Raw genomic sequence first — 27,493 nt, 5'->3', positions numbered from 1 at the left:
ACTTTCTGGCAGTATGGGCTCAGCTGCTCATGGCCAGCACTGGAGGCCTTGAAGAGGGGATCTGGACATGCAGGCTGTAGTCGGGCATGTTGCACATGACAGCTGAGCAGGCTTCTCCTTCAGCTTTGCCAGTGCTCCATAATCCAGACCTACAGCCCCCCTGGATCCACCCCAATGCACAGCTCTGCCATTATCCCTCAGTCCCAGCCCTGTCTCTCTCTCTTCTCTCCTCCCCCTCGCACTGTCCTGCTCTGCCAGTGCCCCTAACTCCCAACCTGCAGGCCACTCTAGGCTGGTGGCTGGCTGCTGTGGTTGGGGTGCCCCTGGGGCCCTGGCTGGAGGAGAAGGGTAATGCTCACATTCTGTTCTAGGCCCTTCGAAGTCAAAAGAGGGTGAGCGCACAGTCTACTGCTCCGTGCACAAGCATGAGCCCCTGGTGCTGTTCTGTGATACCTGTGACACTCTGACCTGTCGGGACTGCCAGCTCAATGCCCACAAGGATCACCAGTAAGCATGCACACCTGCTGGCTGTACTCTGCTCTGAGCTTCCCTGTCCGTTCTGGAGCAGGGTTGTGCTGCCCCTACTTCTGCCTGGGTTCCTAATGGTGTGGCTGGCCTGGGCCAGGCTCGTGCGCTCTCCTCCACTGGGCTGGAGATGTGGCCACCCACTGCCAGTCTGTGCCGTGCTTTCTTCCAGATGAGACGGCTGTAGCAGACCTCTCTTCTAGCCTGTGCATCTTTTCTCCTGGATGGCATGGCTGGGTCGGCTGTGCCAGACCTCTCTGCTAGGCACTGCTGGCCTCTGCCATGTTTCCTGGCTGCTGGTGGGGTTGAGGCAGCTAGACCAGCACTTTGTGCTGTGGGTAGGTTGGATCCTGGTGTTCCTTGACCTGTTCTCACCTGGGCCCCTGTGATGGTTCTCAGAGTAGCCAGAACTGAGTCATTTTACACTCCTACCTCATCTCTGTTACCACTAGCCTGTCAGCCACCCAAGCAATCTCCTCTGGGCTGTACGTGCCTGCGCTTAGTGCAATAAGGGGTACCCCAGCTCATGTGATTCAACTCAGGATCAGTGCCTTACGTAGTTCTACACCCCTGAGATGTTTCTAGTGAAAGCAAATTTATTATCCGAGTCAGGAGATAGTGAAGAAATGAACACACAAGGTTACGCACTCAGCAAAATACGAACACGCTTTCTAGAGACTGCTGACTTCCTCTCAAAAGTTCATCTTGCCCCAGATGTCCGTTCCAACAGAGGTGGGCTGGGCTTCCATTTTCATGAAAGTGAACACAGTGCCCGCTTAATTCCCCCATCTTGTCTTCCCACAACCGGGGTTGTCTTCTGTTCCCCAAATGTAGTCCAGCGAGCCTTTGATGTGTATCTCAAGATGAGGTTTCCTTCCCTTGCTCTGTATTCTTCCCTGCTGACTGCCTATTTAGTTGGGGATTGGCCCTGCTTTGAGCAGGGGGTTGGACTAGATGACCCCCTGAGGTCCCTTCCAACCCTGATATTCTGTGATTCTATGTAAGCATGCCTGTGTTTAGCTTACAGTGCTTAATTTACTTGCTGGTCAAGAGGCAGCCAATTAAGGTCCCTTTTCTGGCAGGAAACCTGTTTTCTCTGCCGCTGCTGTGATACAGAATATAAGAACGTATTTTTTTTGTGTGTGTACACTTCACAACAACATTAATAATCAATGTGGCCCTGGCTTTTGTTTGAGACTTCCCATGATGTACTTAGGTGAGCCAAAATGTGAACACCAGATCCAGGAGATCACTGCAACCCCTTGGCCAGCTGGCATTGAGGGGTTCATGGGTCACAGCCCCTGCACCTGTTCTCTGCCTGGCCAGCTCTGAGTGTCGCTCTCCACTTGCATCTCCACAGATACCAGTTCTTGGAGGATGCTGTCAGGAATCAGCGTAAGATGCTGGCTGCGCTGGTGAAGCGTCTGGGGGACAAGCACGCCAACCTGCAGAAATCCACCAAGGAAGTGCGCACCTCGTATGTAGCCCTGCTGAGCATCCCAACCATGGGGGGGAGAAGAGGGTCCCTGTCCAAGCTGCTGAGCCCCAAGGAGGGATTTCCCTCCCCCCCCCCCCCAAGATGCATAGGGAAGCCCTTCCTTTTGGCAGGGGAGCAGGATGACATTGAGATCTTTTCTTTGAGTGCTGGTCCCTATGTGTTCCACTGTGGGTATGCATGTGCCTAAGACCAGAGTATCTTTGCCACCAGTGTCCATGCCTGCGTCGCCGAACAGACTCCTGTTAGGCTTTCTGCATTCCCCAAGAGCCAAAGAGGGGGTCCTAACTGGCAGGCACGGTCAAGACAGAGGCCTCCGGGGCTGCTGTTTGCTGAGGAGGAAGCAGTTGGGGTTGGCAGATGTTTGGGCTTGGTCCTAGGCCTGTGTCAGAAGCACTCCTGCCTTAACAACAGCTGCACGGGATCACATCTGTGTCTAACCAGCCCAAGGGATGGGACGGGGAGCTGTGCTATTGCAGAACCTCTCCCAGCCTCGCGCCTTGGCTGGCTGAGATGCAGAAAGCCCTGGGGAGGGCAGTGGGTGTGAGTGTATGGTATACTCAGCATGTGGCTCTGGCTGGCTACGCAGGATCCGGCAGGTGACGGATGTGCAGAAGCGGGTGCAGGTGGATGTGAAGATGGCCATCCTGCAAATCATGAAGGAGCTCAACAAGCGGGGCAAGGTGCTGGTCAATGACGCACAGGTGAGTGCATATTGTGGGGGGGCCCTCCCAACCCACCTGTGGAGCAAACCCCTGACTCATCCTCCTGCTGCCCTGGCAGGGGCCTTGAACACAGGTGTGCAAGGAGTTCCTCTGAGCACATGTGGATCTTAGCACTGAAACCTGCTCTCTCCCTACTCCTAGGGAGTAAGGAAGCTGTCCCCCTTGGCTTCCCCTATTGTGGCTCCCTCTCCGCTCTTAAACAGTCCTTTGGAGGAACCCTTCCCTTGTGCCAGCCCCCAAGGTGTCTGACTCTTGCCCTCCGTTCCACCCCATGAGCTGTGCCCAGCACATCCAGCTGAGAAGTTTCCAAGCAGGAGTCTGTCCTGCATCGGCACCAATCCCTACTCAGTTCACAGCCGTGCATATAATTCGTTAAAATATTAGGCAGTTCCCACTTGTCCACACAGTCTGCACTGCAGCCCGGGACACGTGGCAGCATCTGCTGGGGGGGCAGGCAGGTCTCTGTGCTGTTGCTGATGGGGTGCTGGCACCTGGCTGTGTTGCAGAAAGTGACCGAGGGGCAGCAGGAGAAGCTGGAGCGCCAGCACTGGGCCATGACAAAGTTGCAGCGCCATCAGGAGCACATCCTGCGTTTCGCCTCCTGGGCCCTGGAGAGTGACAACAACACTGCCCTGCTGCTTTCCAAGAAACTGGTGAGTGACTATGGGGGAGGGGGGCATGCACAATGGGGCCCATCTAGTGCCAGGACACAGACCCTGATCTCTGGCTCAGATATACTTGCTGCAGGGTGCTCTCCAGGCTCGGTTCTGGTGGAGATCTTCTCTCCACTTGGCTTTCTGAAAGGGGTGAGGCTCTTGCAGGTGTCTGGCATCACGTCACAGCTCAGGGTCACTGCACCTGCATTCCTCCTCCATGGTCCAGCAGGGACACTCGCTCCAGGCTCCACAGCTGTCTACTCTTTTGGGCGAAGACCCATGTCTCTCCTCCTGCTTGGGATATTGCCAGTCTGCACAGCCAGCCTACACTGTAAATCCCCCGGCAAGTAAAATGCCCTAAACAGGCCAACACCTGCACTTTTATTCTCAGTGTGGTTGTCCCTGGTTAGTTAGCAGTCAGCTCTGAGGAAGCACAGTTATTCCTAAGGTGAAGGCATTGTAGAAAACATGTGAAAGCGATACAAAAACCTGCAGGTGTGCTGATTAAGCTTAGTAGAGATCATCTGGGAAGGGTTCTTGCTGGTGATTAGTCCTTCAAACCCCAACAAAGGGGTATTTTGGGGTTACAAGTTCATAACCGCTTCTGCTGAGAACAGGTACCTCTATGAATAACTCACAGTCCTTTCTACAGCTACGGTCTTCGACCCTGAGATTCCATGAGCAGACAATCAGTAGACTTGTACTTTCCTCAGGGCATAGCTAGATAAGTTGTCAGGGTGATTAAGCACTGGAATAAATTGCCTAGGGAGGTTGTGGAATCTCCATCATTGGAGATTTTTAAGAGCAGGTTAGACAAACCCATGTCAGGGATAGTCTAGGATAGATAATATTTAATCCTGCCATGAGTGCAGGGGACTGGACTAGATGACCTCTCTCGCTCCTTCCAGCCCTATGATTCTAAGTTCATGTAGAATAGGTCCATCAATGACTATTGGCCAAGATGGTCAGGGACGTAACCCCGTGCACTGGGTGCTCCTAACCTCTGATTGCTGGAAACTGGGACTGGATGATAGTAGATCACTCATTAATTGCCTGTTCTGTTCATTCTGAAGCACCTGGCATTGATCACTGGCAGAAGGCAGGACACTGGGCTAGATGGACCATTGATCTGACCTAGTCTGGCCCCACTTCTGTTCAGAAGGCTGGGTATTTGCATAACTGCAGGAGGGGGATTTACATTGTTTAGGAGCCCTTTGAAGCTCATGCCTAAGGCTAAGATTGTGTCAGAAGTCATGGAAGGCATGGAAACTGGGACTTACAGAAACCTGACATTTTCTGCTTCAGCTGCTGGGGCAGTGGCCCTGGAGCTCCCAGCTGCGGGGGTGGCTGTTTTGGGTGCTTCTGTTTAAATGCACCCTAGCCTGTCAGTCTTCTGTCAGGTCTTGGATTAAGTGAGTAACCGCCCCCTCCCCAGCACAGAGCTGATAGTTGATGCAGTTCTGAGCCAGGTCAGACCAAGCAGAGCTGTTACTTGTGGTGTTGGCAGGGGTGGCATTAATTACCCTTGTTGACTCCTACAGGAGGAAACATCCCTATCTGACCCATTCACCCAGAACACAATCGCTGGCCAGTCTGTAAACATACGCACAACATTCACAAAACCAACACCATTGGAGCTTCCCTGTTTCCATAGCATTGTCTCATTGGTGCACCAACCTGTGACGATGAGTGGGAGCCTGGGACCAGCATTGCGCCACCCGCCACTCCCCCCTACCGCCGTGCCCCCCCGCGTGTGCACGCAAAGCTTGCGAGGGTGGGTTCTCCTGGACGCTGCATGGAGATCCAGAGTCCAGTTGCTTTGAGGTGTCTGGGTTTCCTGGCCACACCATGGTTACATGGGAGGAGAGGACAGGATGAGTGGATCCAGGTTCCTGGGTTTCAGCAGCATTGTTACCCTGGGTGTGACTGTCGTTCCTCTCCCCCCCCAAAGATCTACTTCCAGCTGCATCGTGCCCTCAAGATGATTGTAGACCCTGTGGAACCCCAGGGGGACATGAAGTTCCAGTGGGATCTTAATGCCTGGACCAAGAGTGCGGAGACCTTCGGTGAGCTGGGGGTGTCTGGGAGAGTCACTGGCTTTGAGAAGATGCGGGCATGTGTCATGGAGGGAAGGGGATTGCAGAGATCCCAGACCATGTTGGCCTCTGTAACATCCTTCTCGCTCTCACCCCCCCTCCCTCCCCGGGCGCTGCACAGGGCATAAGTCATGCGCTGTCTGTGCTGGGAGCCCAGTGCCCTGGCTGTCCCTCCTCTCGGGGGGCTGGGTCTTCACCAGTGAGTGGCTTTTGGTAGGACAGTAGGGGACCACTCTGTATGCAGGACACAAGCCTAGTGACATGAGCCTTCCTGTCCCATAATGTCAGAGCCAGGGATGGTGCAGAAGTGGCTGGCTGACTGCAGATGTCAGGGACATGTCAGTGCACCTGGGTAGTCTGACATCTGGGTTCAGCCAACACCCAGGTACTGCCCCCACTTTGCCAACCAAATGACCCCTGCCTTGTTGGGCACAGCTGAGTGGATCCTGTGTGGAGAGGAATCGGGCTCCTTGTAGCTGGACTGCAGAGCTCAGTCCTGCAGCTGCTTTCTGAGCATTGGGATCTACCTGAAGTCTGTGCTCCCCCCAGCAGGACCAGCCAAGGGTGGGGAGTGCTGTAGTGGGATGTGGGCATTAAGCTAGTGCATGGGGCACCCCACTGTGCCATGAGAGCAGATCCCAAATGGCCAGCCTGCCTCAGTGGGTCCTTTTAACATCTGTATTTCCAGGAGCTGTCATGGGACACACCCTGCTTGTTGTAGCTTAGACGTGTGTGGCTGGGAGCTGGGACTGGGTACACAAAGGGCTGTGGAAACCCCGAGGTGAACCTAACTCAGGCCTGGGTGCCCTGTTCCCTTATCGGGTACTTCTGTTTAAATGCACCCTAACATGCCCATCCTCTCTTCAGGAACAATAGTCTCGGAGCGGAGCGGCACCCTGCAGGCCACAGCCCCCAACGCGCAGATCCAGCGTGCTAACGCCACCGGCCCGGCGGCTGCAGGAGGAGGGGTGAAACCGGTCTCCGGCACTCCTCAGGTACTGGCTCCTCTTACGAATGCCCCTTCCATGGTCCCGAACCGGCCCGAGGCTGCTGTCTCCCAGAGCCAGCCTCCGCCTCTGCAGCCGCCAGTGCAGCCCACCCGGATCCTCACGGACCCCGTGGTTAAGAGTGGTGCCGGCAGCACCTACGTACAGCCCATGCAGCTCCAGTTGGTGCAACCCCGCGGTCTCCTACAGATGAACGGCCAGCAGCAAGTCATGGGCCAGCTGGTACTCCTGCCTCAGGTCAATGGGACTCAGGTGGGTGCCACGCTCCGGCGGCTACCTGGCTGATGGTGGGGGAGCCTCTCTCCGATGGTAGCGGCAGTGGGGTGGCCCATGCACCAGGCTCTGCCCTTCCCATGGGGGTAACAGGCACTTCTCCCTCTCCCCGTAGGGCGTGCAACAAGTCTCGGTGCAGTCCACCATCGTCAGCAAGGGACAGCTGGCCCCAGGAGCCCTGCTGCAGCCCATAGTCTCTCCCAACAGCCAGGCAGACTGCTTCATCAGTGAGGGTAGCGCCCCAGCATCCTCCGCTGTGCAGGTGAGCAGGGTCAGGAGAAGCCAGACCGGCACGGCAAGGGGTGTGCCAGGGCCTGGTGCCTACGCTGGCTTCGTCACTCTGCAGGCTTGTGCTAAGCACATTCCAACCCCCCAAGGTACTTGGAGAGTGTCTAGACGGTAAACACTGTAACTGGCCCATGCCAGCCATCCAGCTTGGGCTGCAGGGCTGTTTCATTGCTGTGTAGACTTTCAGGTTTGGACTGGAGCCCAGGTTCTAGGACCTTGTGGGTTGGGAGGGTCCCAAAGCTCAGGCTCCAGTCCAAGCCTGCACATCTACATTGCAAGAAACAGTCCTGAGAGCCCAAGTCTGCTGGCCCTGGCCAGCTGTGGGTTTTTCTTGTCTGTGTAGACATACCCAGAGGGTTCCTCTTTGGTGTTCTGCCCCATGTCCATTGGACACTCACAGAATTCCTGGATCCTCTCTTCCCAAAGGCATAGTAGACCACAACTTACTGGTTCCACCTTCAAAGGCAGCTCCACTTAACACACAGCAACAAAATTTGTGCTTTAGAGAAAGCAAGTACCAGTTCATTTAACACAAGTGATTCAAATGCTAGAGAACTGTGGGAAACGAAGGGTTACATGTGAAGTTAAGTCACAAAACACATTCTAGGGCCTAAACTTAACTAACATGATGAAGTTTATTAGACAGGAGGGTCTCTCACGCAAGTTCTTCTCCCAGTATTTAACAGCTTGGTGCTGTGATCTTTGTTTTCCCAGAAGCTGGCAGTGGGCTTGCTTACTTCCTAGGTGAAGAATGCAAAGTGAGTCTCTTGGTACAAAAATCCATTGTCATCACTTGCAAACAGGGTAACCCCAGCTGCTTGTATTTTCCTGTCTAAAATCTCTCCCCAAGTTTGCAGTCACTCTAATATTTTGCTCAGATGGTAAATAAGCATTCATTGTGAAGTGTGCAACAGTTCACTTGTGTGTAGGCAGATGGAGAGAAACGTTTTCAGCTTATTAACTTAGACCTTAAGACCATAATTTTACTTGTGAGGAAAATCTGCACCAAATAATTTAAGATTATGCACACAATCTTTGAAAAGTCTGCAAAATTCTGCATATTTTTTCAAAAAGAAAAGGAGTACTTGTGGCACCTTAGAGACTAACAAATTTATTAGAGCATAAGCTTTCGTGAGCTACAGCTCACTTCATCGGATGCATCCGATGAAGTGAGCTGTAGCTCATGAAAGCTTATGCTCAAATAAATTTGTTAGTCTCTAAGGTGCTACAAGTACTCCTTTTCTCTTCAGTACTGATGTTACCCCCCAGAAGCTCTTGAGGAGGAAGCAGAAGCAACTGAAGAGCCACCACAGGGTGGCGCCATCCTACCCACCCACATCTCTTCTTTGTCTCCTGATGCAACAATAGTGCCGCCTCCTCCCACATCAGGCGATGACGTTAAATCCTTCCAGGAATTATTTAAATGAGTGGCTGACTCCCTCAACATTTCCTTGGCAGGCACAGCATAAGCTGATGGATATTCTCCATACCTCTCCTACTGCCAAGATTGCACTACCCATCAATGCTGCCATCATGGACCTGACAAAAATGGTCTGGCAGACACTAGCTACAGCTCCACCTTCTTGTAAAATCAGATAAGTACTACTATGTCCCAGCTAAGGGAGCCAAGTTTTTGTTCACCCCTGCTTCCCCCACCCCTAATTTGTTGGTGGTGGAGGCACTTAATCAAAGGGAAGAGCAACATCTGGCTAGGACGACCCCTTATGATAAAGACTGGAAGCGCCTAGACCTCTTTGGCAAAAAGGCCTGTTCCTCAGCGACCCTCCAGTTTCGCAGAGCAAACCATTCTGTATTGCTGGCCATGTACACACAACATTTTTGCACAAATGACAACTTCTATTGAACATCTTCCAACAGATAAAGAACAGTATAAATCTAACCTACCAGAAAGCTCCCTCATTGCCAGAATGGCCTTACAGGTTTCCCTGGACTCCGCTGACATGGTGGCTTGCCCCATCACCACCTCCATAGTCATGCAGAGGGCGTCCTTGCTCCACCTTTCAGGCTTCCCCAAGGAAGTTCAGGTGACAGTAGAGGACTTAACCTTTTAGAGGTCAAAAACTGTTCACAGAAGGCACAGCTGCAGCCTTACTCTCTAGGATTCCTGTGCCACATTGAAAACCCTAGGAATATGTGGCCCTGTGAACAAAAAGAAACAGGACAGATTTTATACCCAACGCTTCTGCACTGCCCCGAATGCCCAACCTCAGAGACATTATGACCAGCACCACAAACAACATCAGATGAGATGCTGACAAGCCCCAGAGCAGTCAGCGACGTCTCAGCCATCGACATCCAGACGAACATCTTGACGTATTGGTTGACGGCACGAGAGCCCCACATACTCCACTGCCAAAGTTCCTCATAACCTCCTGCCCATTTGGGGACCACCCAACACCCTTGTACCCTTCTGGGCAACCATTACATCAGAGAAGTGCATTCTGGAAATTATACACAAGGGCTATTCTATCCCGCCTACCCACCTCCTTTCCCCGTCCTTCAGTGACTCATCTCACGAGCACCTGTTAAAGTAGGAAGTAAACCACCTCCTGCAACTAGGTGCTGTAGAACCCGTACTTGCCAAGCACCGGCGTAGCAAGTTATAGTCATACTTTCTCACCCAGAAGAAAACCAGTGGATGGAGGCCCATCTTGGATTTGTGCAAGCTAAACAATTTGTCAGAACACAGTGCTTCAAGATGATTCCCCTAGCAACCATAATTCCAGCATTGGAGAAAGGAGATTGGTTGTCAGCCCTTGACCTACAAGATGCCTATTTTCACATCACTATTCATCCAGCGCACAGTTTCCTCCAATTCATGCTTGGGAACCTCCACTACCAGTACAGAGTGCTCCCATTCAGATTATCCACAGGCCCACGGGTATTCTCCAAGGTCCTCACTGTCATTGCATGTCTTTGCAAACAGGTTGTGATATTTCCCTACTGAGACTGCCTCCTAAAAGCTTCCACGTATCAGGCTGCAGTCAGTGTCCTTCACATCATAACCCTGTTTGTAAATTTAAGATTACAAATAAACATTCAGAAATCTATCCTAATTCCAACCCAACAGTTGGACTTTATAGGTGCTCACCTAGACTGCACCACAGCATCAGCACGACTGCCTCAACGATGCTTCGTTGCCCTAACGAACTCATTACAACGGTAAAAAGCATCCCACAAATGTCCTCCAGAATGTGCCTACAACTCCTAGGGCACGTGCCAGGCCACCATGTTTGTTGTGAAGCACGCCAAGCTTCGTATGAGGTGTCTACAAATCTGGCTTCTTACTGTCTAAACTCCCCCACAAGCACTCTATACGCAGACTGACGGTGCCCAGCGAGGTAAGACTCATTCACATGGTGGACAAAACAAACATTTGTATCGATGTTCTGTTCTAATGACACACCCCATTGGTAATGATCGCCACGGACACCTCCCTCGTGGGATGGGGGGGAGCACTCTTGTCCAAGAATACTATCCAGGGCCGGTGATCCCTTGCGGAATCCACCCTCCACATAAATCCATTGGAACTCAAGGTGTTTTGAAATGTTTGCTGCCACTGATGCGCAACAAGACTGTCCAGATCTTCATGGATAACTTGGCCACTGTGTTCTACATAAATCGCCACGGCAGGGCCCAATCTTACCCACTCGGTGCAGAAGCATTTCACCTTTGGGAATGGTGCATCTCCAGCAACATAGATCTCATTGCAGCCTACTTACCGGGAAGCCAGAATGTCACAGCAGACAACCTTAGCAGACACTTCTCGCAAATACACAAATGGGAACTGGCCCCAGAAATCCTGAAAACTGTGTTCCTCCAATGTGGTTTTCCTTCAGTAGACTGCCTTGCAACATATTACAATGCCAAATGGCCACAATACTGCTCCCGGGCAGGACTTGGACACAATTCTCTGGGGGGATGCCTTTGTCATGAAACGGGAAGCCCCCTTGGTGTATGCCTTCCCCCTCAACTCTGCTATTGAGCTGCGTACTTCTCAAGATAAAGAACAAATCCAGAGTAATCCTAACTGCACCAACATAGCCCCAGACAAACGTGATTTCCATACCTGGATCAGATGGCCACAAGACTGCCATGGACCCTTCCCCTTGTGCCTTACCTGGTGACACAGGACATGGGATGCCTCTGCTACCCCAATATTCAGATTCTCCATCTCAAGGCGTGGCTAATCCATGGATGACAAACCAGGGAAGTACAGGATATCTTACTGAACAGCCGATGACTCACTATATGGAAAACGTACGGGCACAAGTGGAAACATATGTCCCTGCACGGTATGGGAAAACAAGTTTCCCCACAATCAGCACTACTACCCACAATATCGAATACATGCTGATGCTTTCCATTAGTTTACTCAGGCCTTGTCTCTACTAAAAGGAAAAGTCTGTCTAAGCTACACAATTTGCATTACGTGACTAGCATAACTCAAATCGACATAACTTAGATCTACTTACTGAGGGGTCCACACTACGCAACACTGACAGGAGATGCTCTCCCATCGACTCCCCTTACTCTTCTTGATCCGGTGGAATACAGGAGAGCGATTGCCAGTCGATTTTAGTGGGTCTTCAGTAGACCCGCTAAATCGACCACCAATGCATCAATCGCCGCAGCATCAATCCTCTGGTAAGTGTAGACAAGGCCTCAGAGTGCACTTATTTGCCATTTCCACTTACCACTCTTAAGATAGATGAACTCACTGTCTTTGCCCACCCTCTGAACGCTTTCTCAAAGGCATACAGAATACTTATCCCACACTAAGATTTCCCCCCACCCCTCCATGTGGGACCTCAGCTGTGTTTTCCGTACTCTCATGGACAAACCCTTCGAGCCACTAGCTAACTGTTCACTGTTACACTTATCCATGAAGGTCGTCTTACTAGTGGCAATCACATTGGCAAGGAGGGTGGGAGAGCTGGGTGCCCTAATGGTAAACCCACCCTTACCATATTCCTCACAGACAAGGTAATCTTAGGTCCACAGCTATAACTTATATCCATGGTTGCTGCCGCCTTTCATCTCAACCAACCCATCTGCTTATCTGTATTCTTCCCAAAGCCACATGCCGACGGCAGGGAAGTGTTCCTTCACATGCTGGATGTTCGTAGAGCGCTTGCGTTTTATATAGGAAGAACAGGCATTCAGAAAATCATCCCAATTTATATCCACAACAGAACGTTCCCAAGACCAAACCATTTCCAGACAGCTACTCTTGAAATGCATCCGATGAAGTGAGCTGTAGCTCACGAAAGCTTATGCTCTAATAAATTTGTTAGTCTCTAAGGTGCCACAAGTACTCCTTTTCTTTTTGCGAATACAGACTAACACGGCTACTATTCTGATACCTACTCTTGAAATGGATCTCTGACTGATCAGATTATCCTATCAAAAACACGATCTGGAACCTCCTTCCAGACTTCGTGCACCCTCTCTGCCAGAACTATATCCACATCAATAGGTATGTCTTTGAGAAAAGCTATCATTAACATTTGTAGAGCAGCTACCTGGGCATCAGTCCCAAACATTTACCAAATGTTGCACTTTAGAGCAACATTCAGCTGCTGATGCTCGCTTCAGCATTCAGTAACTCCGAAGCCCAGTCCCCTCCAAAGAGGGGCACTGCTCTACGGTCACCTAAAGTGGAAGTCTCATAGGGACGCTCCTCGAAGAAAAGGTTACTCACCTTGTGCAGTTCTTCGAGATGGTGGTTCCTGTGGGTGCTCCACTACCCCCCTCCTCCCCTGTGCTTTGGAGTTTCTCTTCAATCCTCTCTGGCAGAGAAGTAACTGGGGGGTGGGTGGCTGTGCGTGCTGGATAGCTGCTCTGAGTGGCGTGAGATGGTGGCTGCGTGTACACCGCCTACCAGGACACTGCTGCTACAAATGTCTGACTAGAAGTCCAGGGGCACACAATCACCTAAAGTGGAGCACCCACAGGGACAGCCATCTCGAACCTCAATTACTGCACAAAGTGAATAACTTCTTCCTGCACCTGTCAGAAGCAGTGTAAGGGGTGGGGGCGTGGGCAGGGGTAACAGGAGCGCTGAGAGAGGGAAGCAGCCTAGGAGTGAACCTAGAAGGTGTTGGGTGTGGGTGAGAGGTTTTTCTTGGGAGAAGGGGGATTCTTAGGGTGTTGGGAGACCTCCCCCAGGCAGTCTCTGTTGACCCAAGCCTCTCCCACTGGGTGTCTGCAGCCCTCATCCCCAGGCTCAATGCTGTCACCCCACTAGCTCCTGAGACCATGCTCCAGTCTGTCTTCCCCCCTCCACTAGCCATTCTGAACCCCAGTCTGTGACACCCCAAGCAGCCCTGTGTTCCCCATTCTGTTCTAAACTGGCTCTGTGGGCAGGGTGCTGTGATGAACTTTTACTCCTGGGGAATTCTGCGGCACTGGGCATAGAATTTTGTATTTTCCTGCATAAAAATTTTTGCCTAAGGGCTGCAGTTCTGCCTTTTGCTCACCAGAGGCCACTGTAGTGCTAGAACAACTGGCATGAATGCACTGGCTGTTCTGGCGCCACATCGGCCTCTGGTGGGCAAAAGGTGGAACTGCAGCACTTAGGCAAAAAATTTTAGGTGGGAAAATGCAAAATTATGTGACACATTAATTCTGTGCGTCCTCAGATGTGCAGAATTTCCCACAGGGAGTAATTTGAGTCTACAGACAACTCTTCACTTGTGCACATACCTATCGTCTCATTTAAGGTGAGACAAGATGATAGAGTTAATCTTTCGTCCAATAAACAAAGCTTCTTGTAAGCTTGTCTGTCTAACAGAAGTTTGTCCAATCCAAGATATGACCTCACCCAGCTTGAGTTTCTGATATCCTGGGACACCAACACTGCTATAGTAGCACTGCATACGACAAGCTGAGCAGTGGGAGACAGGCTCCCAGTATTAACCTGACATGACTCTGGCAAGCTAGAGTATAGATAGCAGACGCAGGAGATTCCTGTAACTTGTCTACTCCCTGTGGGGTGCTGAGGATAGGTATATGCTGGTACCAAGGGTTATGTGGCCCCTCGGCACTACTTGTCAAGAGTGAGAGGTTTGTCTGTGCTTGCTATAGAACACGCCCCCCTGAAACCGCTAGCGTTTGGCAACCTACTGCTGTCCAGATAGCGATGGGCTCACACCAACCCCCAGACACTGGGCATGTTCAGTCCTTTATCCACTGAACACTCATCAAATCACCAGGCCTGCTAGTACCATCCACCAGCTTGTAGGATGCAGCTCTCAGGGCCAGCCCTTCGCTTACCATCATGGCATGTAGGCCGGGTCTACACTACAGATCTGTATCCGTCTAACTACGTCACTCGGGTGTGAAAAATACACACACCTGAGTGATGTAGTTATACCAACCTAACCCCTCAGTGTAGATGGGGTACTATGGGAGGGCTTCTGCTGATGTAGCTACCCGCCTCTTCGGGAAGTGTCTTCTCTGCCTCCCAGAGATCACAAACTTTTGATGTACGCCTGCAGACGGGAAACCCTGGCAGCTGCTTCCTTCCGGTTTAGTTTCTCTTTGAAATTCTCACAAGCCTTCACTTGCATCCAGTCCAGACTATTGTGAGATACGCAATACTTAATTTACGTTTAAACAGACAACTACTTGATTGAGACAGCCTCTTTGTCACTTTTTGCTGCGGACTGATATCTCAGTGCAGACTTCAGGAATATATTTTCAGCAGGCATTCATAGTACTTGTGCATTTGTTCACTGAGATATTGAGCACCAGTGCTGACACCAGTTTTCATTTGAGACCTCAGATGCATGCACCAGAATCACTGCACCCCTTTGTCAGTTGGCATTAAGAGGCTCTTGGGAAGAGGCTGGCCGGCAGCTGGGAATGGGGGGGATTGGGGTCTCCCAGGGTGGGGGGGTCTGGTTGAGTTCCCCTTGACCTGTTCCCCCTTTCATTCCTTTGCAGCCCATGGACACCCAGGAGGAAGGCATTGGAGACCTGGGTAAGGCTCTGGGAAGCCTAGGGCCGGGGAGTGCTTGGGGGGGAGGGAGGGGAGGGAGCAGGGTATCATCCTGCCCTTGGATATCCTGGCTGGCCCCAGAGCGAGGTGCTGGGGGCTCAACAGAGCGTGTGGCATGGCACCATGTGGGAGTAGCTCCCCCACGGGCAGCTGCAAGTCCTGTTGCCCTTCCAGTGGCCCACACCCTCCACAGGGATGCGGTTAAAGTGACTCGTCAGGGCTGAGCATTGATGCCTCACTGAGATTAATTGGAGAGACCCACCAGCCATTATTCTCTGCAGACTCCGGCAGGTGGCATGCTGCTGGAAGGCTGCCTTCCCACCCATGCCAGGGGTAGAAACAGGCTGCCTCTTCTGGCTCCTTTGGGATTTCCCTTGGCAGCATGGCTGGAGCTGGGCATCCATCCCCTGAGGGAGATAGGGGGGGCACCAGGCTGGGGGGAGAGAGGCTGTCTGACTCGTGTCTGGCTTCTCTCCTCAACAGACAGCACTGAGGCCCACGTATCGGGAATGAAGAGGTAAGTCAGCAGAGTCCTTGCCCTGGTATCTGGGGAAGGAGTGGGGTCCTTGTCATGGTGGGGGGAGTGGGGCTGTATTTGTCACCTCCTGCATGCTGTCTGTCCCCCTTCCTCCTGTGGATCCCCTGTTGCTGTGACCATCTTCACCCAGGTGTGGGGCAGTGGTCATGCCTTGAGCCCACTGTGCTGCATTGCAGGCCCAGGCCTTCGGACGGCAATGTCATGCGCAAGGTGCCGCGGGTGAGCCTGGAGCGGCTGGACCTGGACCTGACTGCCGACAGCCAGCCGCCTGTCTTCAAGGTCTTCCCCGGCAACAGTAACGAGGACTACAACCTGATCGTCATTGAGCGTGGGGCCCAGCAGGCTGCCGCCCAGGCCCCCAGCACCACCCTGCCCGGAGCCATAGTCAAGGTAGGTGCCGCTTTGGGGTACTCGGTCGGCTTCTCTAGGGGGCCAGGGTGGGGCTATGTCCTGGTGGGTAGTGCTGGGCTCCTGGCCATGTGGACACCAGCCCTGGGGGTGTCCCTGTCCCACTGGTAGTGTGTTGCTGGACTGCTGGGAGCCAACACTAAACTCGTGCTGTCCCCCCAGGAGGAGCAGATGGAGGCAGCAATAGACTGTCCAGCAGAGGAGCCCAGAGACACCAAGCCCATTGTCCTGCCCCAGGATGTCCTGGCCGCAGAGGGCTCCGTATCCCGCCTCATCTCCCCCAGTGGCAGCATCGGCTCCAGTCTGGATGTGACGCCAGGCCAGAGCCAGGAGGGGGCCCTGGAGTCGGCCAATGCTGCCCACTGCAGAGTGTGCCGGAAGGCGGGCTCCGTTGTGATGTGTAACCAGTGTGAGCAGTGCTACCATTTGGACTGCCACCTCCCGGTGCTTCAGGAGATCCCCAGGTACCTATCCACTTCCCTAACCCTGGAAGGGGAGTGAGGTCTAGTGGTTGGGGAAGGGAGGGTCTGGGAGCCAGGACTCTGGGGTTCTATCCCCAGCTCTACTATTGATGTACTCTTGCAACTGGAGTCCCCTGCTGTCTGGCTGGGAGTGTGGGGGGCAATGCTCACTCCTCTCATTTGCTCCCCAGTCAGGAGTGGAAGTGCCTGCTGTGCCAGGAACTGCCGGCGCCTGGTGAGGAGGACGGCACCAACTTCTCCACCTCAGAAGATGACGAGGGCCCCAATAAACTCTCCCCCTTGGAGCAGAGGGTTCGTGTGTCGGGATGGGGTCCAAATGACAGGGATTTGTTTGGAGAGAGTCTCTCCCTGCCTCAGAGCACCGTGCGGGCGTATGGGCAGAGCGCTCATCCTCTGCTCTCTGAGCTGGCCAGCCCTGTGCTGTCTGTGGGGTCACATGACTGGGCCAGGCCTTGCTCTTGTGTGATTCCATGGAGCCACAGCCAGGGTTGGGATGCTGGGGGGCATCTAGCCTGGCCCTGAGTGGGAGGGGAGGTCATGGGGTCTCTGCTCCTAACTCTGCTGTGTCCCCCTTGGCCTGGCAGAAGTGTGAGCGTGTCCTGCTGGAGCTGCTGTGCCATGAGCCGTGCCGGCCTCTCCACCGGCTTTCGACCGCCACTGTGAGTCGGGGATGTGGTGTGGGTGGGGGGCTGTGCTTGATTCACTGGGGGTTGGGGGGGTACTTGATGCTGTGTTGGGGATATGCTCACTTCATGGGGCATGTGGGAGGTGCTGAAGGTGGGGAGCTTCCCTTGATGCATGGGTTGTGGAGATCCCCAGGCATGAGGCAGTCTCACTAGTACTTGAGTGCTGGCACCCTGTTCTGGGGAGGTTTCTGGCATGGAGGCTGGTGGGGAGAGGGTCCATGGGAGAAAGGGAGGGCAGGGGCCTCTGGCCGATAGGGCCAGGCCTGATCCCTGCCATTTTCCCTCAGGAGGGTCAGGACACCATCGACCTGACTCTGATCCGAGCCAAGCTGCAGGAGAAGCTCTCCCCACCCTACAGCTCCTCCGAGGAGTTTGCCCAGGATGTCTGGCGGATGATCAAGCAGTTTAACAAGCTGACGGAGGTGAGGGGTGACCTGGGACTCTCCTTCCCTTGTTGGCAATGGGGGGAGAGGCACGTCCCCTCTCGGGCTGGGCCAGGGGGCAGGCAGGGGTACGTCCTGATCATAATGCATCAGGCAGGGTGGGTATGGGGTGCACCCCGAGGGTGGCCAGAGCTGAGGCACCTTGCTACCAGCTGTGCTTCGTGTGTACCTGAGTGAGGCTCAACTCCACAGGCCACCCCAGCTCTTCTCTCTGCCTGTATGGGCCCTGCTAACTCTCTTCAGGCCAGTGTCCCCCTAAATACCCACTGTTCTCAGATCTGCCGCTAGCACCCCCAGCCAGCTACAGATCACCCACCGGTTTGTCGCACAACACAAGGCTGCCAGGATCTTGGAAGAGAAGGGCTTCAAATGAAAGCAGGTGGAAATGTTGGGAACAGTGTTTCCTAGTGGAGCCTGGACTCTGCTCGTTCCTGTCCATTCTTATAAGAGCAAGTCTCTCCTCCAAAGTCCTTCCAGTGTATTACAGCCTGGCTTGGCTGTGATTCTGTTCATGCCCCCTTCAAGTGGGGAGTGAGGGGGTACTACATCCTTCACCTTTACCCCGAAACAGCCTCCCTTCCTTCTGTTTTGTTTCTTCCTGTAACTTCCCCGTCTCCATTGGCTTTCAGCCCATAAGGTAGCTGGGCCTTATCAGTGAAGCACGTGGCCAGGAGAGAAGCAGCATCTCTCCTCTCCTACCTGAGGGGAGCATGTTCACTCCCTTCTGGTGACCTACCTTCACCCCCAAACCTTGAGTGCACAGTTTCCACTGTAAACACAAGTCCATACATACATCTCACTGTAACCGGGGGCCAGCAGGTTGCTGGGGCTACTGCCTCTTGGTAGAGACCCCACCCTTGGGTGAATTGTTGCGCATGTGCCTCAGGGGATCCTGTCAAACGCTGCTCTCTGCTAGTTAGCACTAGCAGGTTCATGGGTCCCAGTAGAGGAGTGCCCTGGTTCTAGGGGAAACTCTGGCCACAGGCCATTTTGGATAATGGGGGCCATATCCCAGATCTGGAGGTGATGGTGGGTGCCTCCAGCTGTGGTTCCTGATCCCCCGCCTCTCTGTGCTCCCCTCCACCAGGACAAGGAGGATGTCCAGTCCATCATCGGGCTGCAGCGCTTCTTTGAGGCCAAGTGGAGCGCCTCCTTCGGTGACCGGAAGTTCTCCTCTGCGCTGGTGGAGCCCATCCCGCTGGATGAGCAGCGGAGTGAGAGTGGCAGCAGCTTCACCCATCGCAGCTCCCCTGCCGGCTCCCTGGGCGAGGCCCCCGCTGTCTCGGCAGGTGCTGGGGAGGAGGAGTGAGGGGCTGGCCTGCATTGACCGGAGCAGCCGCCCAGTGTCCCACAGGCAATGACCAAAAGCGCCTGGGACTCGCCCATTGCCCCTGGTCGCATGGCAGCAGCGGGATGTCCTGCCCCCCACTCCAGTTGAAATTGTTTTGTTGATGGGGAGCCCTCTCCTCCCCATGCCCGTTCCTCTCTGCCAGGAAGTCGTCACACATGGTTTGCATTGAGGGTCACACACCTGCCTCCTGCTCCGGCACTGCCCTCTGCCTTGACTGCAGGTGGGCGGCATGCACACAGGCTCCCCCATCTTTCCTCTTTCAGGCCAGGGTGGGTGGGGGGAGCTATCTGCAGGCAGGGTCAGGCTGGGGGGTCATGGCTGGGTTTGGTGGAGTGCTAGGCATTGGGCCCTCATCCTTGCCCGTGCTGGGGACCTAGCCCAGCACCTGGGCTCACCTGCCCTGATTGTGGGGTGCTTGGCAGAGGTGCATGGGATCTTGGGGTGATTGTAGGGGGGGCTCTGTGGGGGCAGGGGGCTCAGTGAGGAAAAGGCTGGCGGCGTTGGTTCCCAACAGTTTGTCTTGCTGGGAAGCTCCCTGGGTTTGCCCTCGTGCTCCATGTTCATCTCAACATCCCCTGCACAAGCCTTTCCCTTCAAAGCTATTCCAAGCCACTGTCGGCGCTCTAGCTGTGTCCCTTCTCTCCCCTCCCCCTGCTTGCAATGCCAGTGTGCTCCCTCCCCTCACCCGTGCCAGGGGAAGCTGCGGTTCAGTGGTTTTGTAACTGATGCCCGAGGTGGGACCATTCCGAGTCCTCTACTTGTCCTGCAGGGCAGCCACTTTCTGGCCTGGTTCTTTGTCTCTCTCCAGCGTGCAACAGGATCCCAGGCTGGGCTTTGCTTGTATATTTTAGATGGCTTCTTTCGTGTCCCCGATAACTGTTTGCGACCTGTGCGATGGAAACTTGTTTCTCTGAGAACGGAATAAATCTTGAGTTTTATGTACTACTCTGCCTGGTGCCTCGTCCTTCCTGGGGCCGGCCCACGGTTCGTACACGCTCCCTGCTGACCAGTACCGCCCCCTGTCCTTTCCCCCAAGGGCTGTACCGCAAACAGAACACTTGCATTGCGGGTGTGCCCAGAGAGGCAGCGTGACCTAGTGCAGTGGCTCCCAAACTGTTGGTGTATGCCCCCTTAGGAGAGCATGGAGGAGCCTGTGGCAGCCCGCATGTGGTGGGGAAGAGGGAGCCCCATCCAGCCCTCATCTGCCGCAGCTCCTGGCTGTGGCTCCACTTTTGGTCCTGCCTTGGACCCCCAACGGTGACTCTGCTCCCAGCCCCAACTGTGGCCTTGGCTCCCAACCATAGCTGGGGGAGGGGGGCAGCTGATCTAGTGGGTAGAATGGTGGGGCCTCTTTACCCGCTGAGTGTCCAGACTCCTGCCTCAGTTTCCCCAGCTGTGCAGTGAGGACCTTGGTCAAGTGCTTGGAGACTGGCTGCAAAGAACTAGTAATTGTTGGGTGCTCTGGAGCCTGCTCTGGGGCTGGAGTTGAGGCACCCAAATACCATTTTTAAACCCACTCCTCTGAACCCCCCAGTTGTGCAGCAGCTGAAACTGGTCCACAATATTCTGTTGAAACCGCTGTGGTTGTGAAGTGTCCAGAACTTCAGTCACCTCGGAACAGAAATGTAGTGGAAAATGCTTACCAGTCTACAACTCCCATCTGGCTCTGTGGGGGCAAGTGTCCCGCAGTCTAATCTTCTGCTGAAACAATTTGCTAAAAAAGAGTCCTTGTGGCACCTTAGAGACTAACAAATGTATTTGGGCATAAGCTTTCGTGTGCTAGAACCCACTTCATCAGATACATGGAGTGGAAAATACAGGAGCAGGTATGCAATGCCCCTCTGCCATGTACATTGGCCAAACCGGACAGTTTCTATGCAAAAGAATACACACATCTGACATCAGGAAATTCTTCTACAAAAAAACCTTCAAAAACAGACCCCAGTGTGAAACTGCAGAACTGGAATTAATTTGCAAACTGGACACTATCAGATTAGGCCTGAATAAAGACTTGGAGTGGTTGGGTCATTATAAAACCTAAACCTAATTTCTCCCTACTGTTACTCTCTCCTTATTAACTGTCTGTTAATGGGCCACTCATTATCACTTCAAAAAAGAAAAGGAGTACTTGTGGCACCTTTAGAGACTAACAAATTTATTTGAGCTGTAGCTCACGAAAGCTTATGCTCAAATTTTAGTGTCTAAGGTGCCACAAGTACTCCTTTTCTTTTTGCGAATACAGACTAACAAAGCTGCTACTCTGAAACCTATTACCACTTCAAAAATTTTTTCCTCCCTTGGTATCCTGCTGTTAATTGTCTCGTTAGACTGACCTTAATTTGGCAAGGCAACTCTCATACTTTCATGTATTTATACCTGCTCCTGTATTTTCCATTCCATGCATCTGATGAAGTGGATTCTAGCCCACAGAAGCTTATGCCCAAATAAATTTGTTAGTCTCTAAGGTGCCACAAGGACTCCTCATTGTTTTTGCTGATACAGACTAATGGCTACCACACTAAAACAAAAGAACTTTCTCCATGGTATTTTAGACATTGACAGAAATGAAGGGGAGGATTTTTTAATTTTGCAGCCAGCTCTGCCATAATGCAGTGTGTGAAGGATTGAAATTCCTCCTAAACAGGGTTGGTGTGCACACCAGCCATGGCCAAAGCTGTGCTGTGTAAACAGGCCATGCTGCTGGGGAAGCATGCTGGCTCTAGTCTTTAAATGTTTCAAACCCCTGAGCTTCTGCTGGACAGACCTTCCCAAAACAAGTAATTCTGTAGCAGGGAAAGAGTGAAATTAAGATCGTGCTGGTATAGAAATAGGTAACTCAGGGATTTTAGTTTTAGGAGTTACAGGTAGCAGAAAGGACAAGTGCAGACAGGATTTTGAAGAGGATTTAAACTGGCTCCTCCCAAGAGCATGGTCCCCTCTGTGAATTTCTAAGTAGAGCTCTGAAGCGTCGGCCATGCTCCCATCTCCCTGGCATAGTTCTGGGTCTTGAGACATAAGTGATCCTGCCATGGGCCCCAATTTCCCCTTCGCCACCTTCCCCCTCAGAGCAGCTGTCTTTACTTTGCCTGCATCTACCCCTACCAGCTGTATGATACTCTGGTGTCAGGGTGGCTGATGGCACAATGAAGAGTGTGAATGTCTAGCTCCAACCTGTGCAGGTTTAATGGTGATTTCCTACAGCTGCCACAAGTGGGCTCAGTGGATGCCCCCTGCTGGTGACGGGAAAGGCAGGGCACCATATTCATGCTTTGGGCCAGAACTTCAAATTGGGCGTTGCTGCTGTAATCCGCTGTACTGCAGTCCCCTGGGGTTGGTGCTGTCTGTATAGCAAAGAACTGGAGCCTTCTCCAGAGAGCTTACAAGGGTGTGTATCAGTTCAGGCCAGCTGCTCCTGTCAGGCTCCCTGCTCTTCACCAGACCATAGGGTCTCTCTCTCCTGGCCAGAGTATTTCTAAGCTGCACAGTTACTGGGCTCCAGTGTGAATTCCTCGGCAAGTTGGATGGCCTAATGGCCCAGTGCCTGCACTTTGTGTTTATAGCCTCTGAGGAGAAAGCAGATAGCTACCCCCTAGCTCTTTCTAAGCAAATATATTTATGCTTAAGGTGAAAGCATTGCACAAAACATTTTAAACCAAAGAACCTACAACCGGACCTCTTACCAGAGATCAGCAAGGGTTCTGTCTGGGGCAGTCAGTCCCCCAACCCACACCAGGGAGTTTTTCTGTGGTTACATGTTCATCCAGGCCTTGGCTTGGAACAAGCATCCTGCTGCATGGCCGGCTCCCTCTTTTATCCAGTGTGGCTCTCTGAGCCCCAGAGACCATTGTGATGGGTTCCCCCTAGGTTGCCACTTAGAACTAGGGTACCACTGAGCTCCCCTGACCTACCAGCCTTCCAGCACACACACAGGTAGGGACACATCTAACTGCAGTTTCACACAGATGCTAAGATCAGCTCTGTGTGGGAGTGCTCAGCTAAGCAATTGCCCAGCACTCAAGTGCACCCCTTCCCTGGAGTGTAAACTTGTATTGTCTTGTGCTGCACAGAGAACTACAGCGTAAGCATATGAAATTTTTCCCCCTCCCTCAAGGTGGAGGAAGATGTATACAGCTTTCTGTCCCAGTTATGAATTCCACAACCTGGTTTGAGAAAACAAAGTTGATTAACTACAAAAGCTAAATTGTATATTATAATAGAGGGATAGTAAACAAATCCAAGTTGATTACGGAGCAAATAAACCACGTAAACTAAGTTCAAGGTACTAAAGAAAGCAATACAGATAGGATCAGAATTTGCTAAATGCTGTTTTAGGCAGATTGCAGATTCTTGGAAGCGAGCTGCTCTTGCTTGCAGCTTAAAATTCCAGGTATTTCTTTCACAGACCTGATGCCCTTCCAGCCTGGGCTCAGCTCTTTATCTTCTCCTCTCTTCCCCCCCCCCCCCTTGTTTCTGATTTTTCCAGTCATCCTGGGTGGGGATTCAGTGACAAATGATCCTGATTATGTCACTCCCCAGCCTTAAATAGGTTTTGCATGGGGCAGGAACCTTTTGTTTTCAAACTTAGTTCCCATGCCAGTCAGTGGAAAAACACTGGTATTCCAAGATGGATTCCAGTACCAGGGGACTTGATCACATGACCCTGCAACCATAACCAAAAAGTTTATTTGCAGCATCTTCAAAGGAAGCTGAGAGATTAGCATCTTCAAAGACGTATTCTCCCATTGATGGTTCCCAGTTAGCCTGATTGCATTCTGTCTGGTGGGCATTCCACAAGTGCAAACGCTTGCAGTACAGATGTATAGTTAATATTCCTAACTTTAGATGCAAAAATGATACATGCGTATGAATAGGATAATCAAATCTAGCAACTCATAACCTTTTCAATGATACCTCACGGGAAGCAGTGTCACAACCATGAGTAGCTAATTAGCCAAACACTAGATTTTTCTGGGTAGAGCATCCAAAGGGTGGTCTGGAAGTGGGTAACTTTTGTTTGCCTCCTCCCACTTATTTCCTAGGAGAGCCATTCAACTAAAAGTTCCTGCTGGTCTAAACTATTGGTCCAAAGAGTCCTCTGAAGCTCAGAATGCTTCCTAGCTAGGTCTCCCCCTAGAGATGTGGCATAAACTCCCCCCAATAACACCTCATTTTGAATTTTTAATACAATGCGCTCCTGAGAGACTAAAACTGAACAAGGTTTGTCCAAGGTATGGTAGGAATGGCCAGGGTGGCTAACCTGTCCCCTTTGCTATCCTTTTCCATTACTGGCGTAGAGCATCCATTGTTCACCCATTGAGGCCAAGTATCCAGCTCTATCTGCAATCTGGGATGTTTCCTTTGACCACAGCGGGCTCCCCGTGCTGCTGGCTGCACCCCCTGGCTGATGGGACTCTGTGGGGTGCTGGTGGCAGAGATGTCTAGCTCAACAGGAAGGACCAGGGAGTCCTTTCTCCTTGCGCTTAGTCTGTGCCCCCAAAGAGCTGACCACCTGTCTCTTTGCTCTAGCCTAGCACAACGGGGTCTAGTGCCATGAGTGAGAGGAGGGGGCCTAAAACTACCATAATGGACCTGATATAGTAACTCACTTAAAACATCATTTGGTTAATGTTTCGTTGTTACGTTGCTGATCAGTTAGGGAACAGGCTCATTTAAAGTTGCACCATGCTCCTTTATAACTTGTTTGGCAGCTGCCTGCTTTGTCCACTGCTTGCAGGAAGAGCAGCCTGTTGGAGCAAGCTGGCGAGGGCTTGGAACCAGGGTGGGCCGGCAGCCACCCTATCAGCTCCCCTAAGTTCTTCAAGTGATTGCTCATGTGTATTCTACAATAGGTGTGCGTGCTCGCCCCGTGCACCAGTGCGGGAAGTTTTCCCCTAGCAGTACCCGTAGGGGGGAGTGCCCCCCTGGGAGTGGCGCCACCATGGCATGGTATAAGGAGGGGCTGCACTCCCCCCACCCTCAATTCCTTCTTGCTGTTAGTGAAGGTGTGTAGGAACTGCTCTGCTCCAGCTTTGCTGTAGCTTCCCTCTTCGGCTTTGTTAGTTCATAGCTAGTAGTACCTGTAGTTGAAGTAGTTTGTAGTTAGTTAGTGTACCCAGGTCGGGGCATGCCCCGTGCCCCAGGCTTTAAGTCATGTGACACTTGCAAGCTGCTGATGCCAGTGAGTAATCCACATGCGGACTGTTTTCGCTCTCTGGGAGAGGCCGATTTCAGCGATTGCTGTAAGGTTTGCAGATCCTTCAAGCCTTGGACCAAAAGGGACATTCGGCTCTGAGTCATTTTGATGGAGTCAGCCTTGACCCCGGCACCGTTGCGCCACTCCGAGTTGGCACCGAGCACCGCAGCATCAGTGCGCGGCAACCCTTCGGTCCCCTCCACCAGCCCGCACCGCTCCCTGTCCACGGGAGACTCCAAGAAGGCTAAGAAGTGGTTGTCTCCACCAAGACACCGGAGCAAGACTAGGGGAGAGACTAGGCCCACGTTGGGCAGTTCTAGGTCCCCATCGACCTCCCGGCCTCCTACTCAAGTTGAGCGGAGTAGCCCGGCCCACTCTGAGGCTCCCTCCCCGGCCAGCCGGATGCCATCCATGCTGGAGGCCCTGCAGGCGGCCTGGGACTTTATGTCTCTGCCGGTACCAGAGGCACCGCCACCATTGGCTCCCCGGTCCAGAGGTAAGCCCCGCAGTTGCCATCTGGACGGTACCGGTCACGGTCTAGGGAAGGTACCTGATGCCATTCCCCACTCAGCAACTGCCCCGTGTGCAGTTTGCGCCTGTTACCGTCGACCCCCACCAGGTTGTCTGGCAGGGGTTCCAGGCATCACTCCGCCTCAAGGGATCATAGAACCCATGAGAAGAATGTGTCCTGTCAACACCGGGACAGTCAGCACTGGAGGTTCTAGTCTCCTGGAGGCTACTGTAACCCGTTGCGGTACTGGCATAGATGCTGTCCTCTTCACTTGAGGTCCCCACCACGGCATCGCTCCCTCGTGGTGGAGTCGGTCAACCACAGGGAGAGGCAAGGTCAACCAGCCACTACTCCCAAAAATAAGGACACAGGGAGGCTGAATCTACTTGGCAGAAAAGTTTATTCGTTCTCCAGTTTCCAATTAAGAGTGGTGAACCACCAGGCCCTCCTGGGGAGGTATGAGTTCAATTTGTGGGGCTCTCTGCCCAAATTCGAGGACTCCCTCCAAGAGTGTGACAAAAAGGAGTTCAGGGCTCTGGTAGAAGAGGGTACGGCTGCTGCCAGGGCAGCCCTTCAGGCAGCCTCCAATGCTGCAGATTCGGCTGCAAGGTCCATGACCTCTGCAGTATCCATGAGGAGGGCATCGTAGCTCCTGCTGTCTGGGTTGTCCAGCGAGGCGCAGAACTCATTACAGGACCTTCCGTTTGATGGCAAGGCCCTGTTTGCGGAACAGATGGATGTGAAATTGCACGGCCTGAAAGATTCCCATACAATGCTAAAGACCCTCGGCCTCTATGTCCCAGCTCTGGCCAGGACGAAATTTTAGCCGCAGCAGGCTCCCACCCAGGTCACCCACTCCAAATATGAGCCCCCTTATAAAAAGTCAAGGGCCTATAAGAAACACTTAGGAGCAGGGGAGGTGGTACCAGTGGAGTTCAGACACAAGGGTTTCTACTCCCGCTACTTCCTTATCCTGAAGGTCAAAGGGGAGCTCAGACCCATCCTCGACCTGCGAGGCCTGAACCAGTACACTTTAAAGCTCAAGTTTCGCATGGTCTCTCTTGCCTCCAATATCCTCTCCCTGGATCCCAGGGACTGGTACTCCACCCTCGATCTGCAGGATGCGTACTTCCATACTCATATATTTGAGGGACACAGACATTTCATCCGTTTCACTGTTTGGCAGGAACACCAGTTTACAGTCCTCCCGTTTGGCCTGTCTACGGCTCCTAGGGTATTCACAAAGTGTATGTCTGTGGTGGCAGCTTATCTCAGATGTTGGCGGGTGGGTGTCCAGATCTTCCCCTATCTTGATGACTGGCTGGCCAAGGGCAGCTTCAGGTTGCAGATGCGGGACTATGTGGCACTCCTTCTGTCCATGTGCACCACTCTGGGCCTGTTGGTAAACAACACCATGTCCACGTTAGTCCCCATGCAGTGCATAGAGTGTATCGGGGCAGTTCTGGACGCGGTGTGGGCCAGGGCGTCCCTCTCACCGGACAGGTTCAAGACCCTGAGGGAGATCATCAGCACAGTCACAAGGTTCCCCGTGACCACAGCCAGAGCGTGCCTCCAGCTCCTGGGTCATATGTCGGCGTGCACGTATGTGGTTCGTCACACCAGACTCAGGATGCGGCCCCCCCCCAGCTCTGGTTGGCCTTGGTATTCTCCCAGTCCAGAGACAGGATGGACAAAGTCCTCTCTGTGATGGTGGTTCTCCCTGGGGAACATGCTTCACGGGGTCCCATTCAGGGGCAGGCCCCCATCCATGGAGCTGGTGTCCAATGCTT

The 27,493-nt window shown here is 52.8% G+C and overlaps 2 protein-coding genes across 4 annotated transcripts in view; both read left to right on the top strand.

Moving 5' to 3' along the window:
• The window catches only part of TRIM28 (tripartite motif containing 28), a 54,693-nt gene extending 34,752 nt beyond the window's left edge, over positions 1-19,941 (top strand). The window contains exons 4-18 of one of the 3 annotated variants that reach the window (XM_038381112.2): positions 372-507; positions 1,886-2,002; positions 2,610-2,724; positions 3,252-3,398; positions 5,353-5,467; positions 6,365-6,492; positions 6,893-7,039; positions 15,037-15,073; positions 15,575-15,608; positions 15,806-16,019; positions 16,200-16,501; positions 16,690-16,810; positions 17,104-17,178; positions 17,493-17,627; positions 18,736-19,941. In XM_038381112.2, coding sequence (XP_038237040.1) covers positions 372-507; positions 1,886-2,002; positions 2,610-2,724; positions 3,252-3,398; positions 5,353-5,467; positions 6,365-6,492; positions 6,893-7,039; positions 15,037-15,073; positions 15,575-15,608; positions 15,806-16,019; positions 16,200-16,501; positions 16,690-16,810; positions 17,104-17,178; positions 17,493-17,627; positions 18,736-18,957 — 2,045 coding nt within the window. In that variant the 3' untranslated portion in view covers positions 18,958-19,941. Of the gene's footprint in view, positions 1-371; positions 508-1,885; positions 2,003-2,609; positions 2,725-3,251; positions 3,399-5,352; positions 5,468-6,364; positions 6,757-6,892; positions 7,040-15,036; positions 15,074-15,571; positions 15,609-15,805; positions 16,020-16,199; positions 16,502-16,689; positions 16,811-17,103; positions 17,179-17,492; positions 17,628-18,735 lie in introns of all 3 variants that reach the window. The other 2 variants (XM_038381111.2, XM_043501165.1) reach the window with 2 other exon arrangements.
• Positions 1-27,493, top strand: part of LOC119846933 — a 323,834-nt gene that overhangs the window by 282,717 nt on the left and 13,624 nt on the right. The window lies entirely within an intron of this gene.

The sequence above is a fragment of the Dermochelys coriacea genome, chromosome 23 (genome assembly GCF_009764565.3).
Source record: "Dermochelys coriacea isolate rDerCor1 chromosome 23, rDerCor1.pri.v4, whole genome shotgun sequence".
NCBI classification, from domain to species: Eukaryota; Metazoa; Chordata; order Testudines; family Dermochelyidae; genus Dermochelys; species Dermochelys coriacea.
This window is presented reverse-complemented; position numbering and strand designations above follow the sequence as displayed.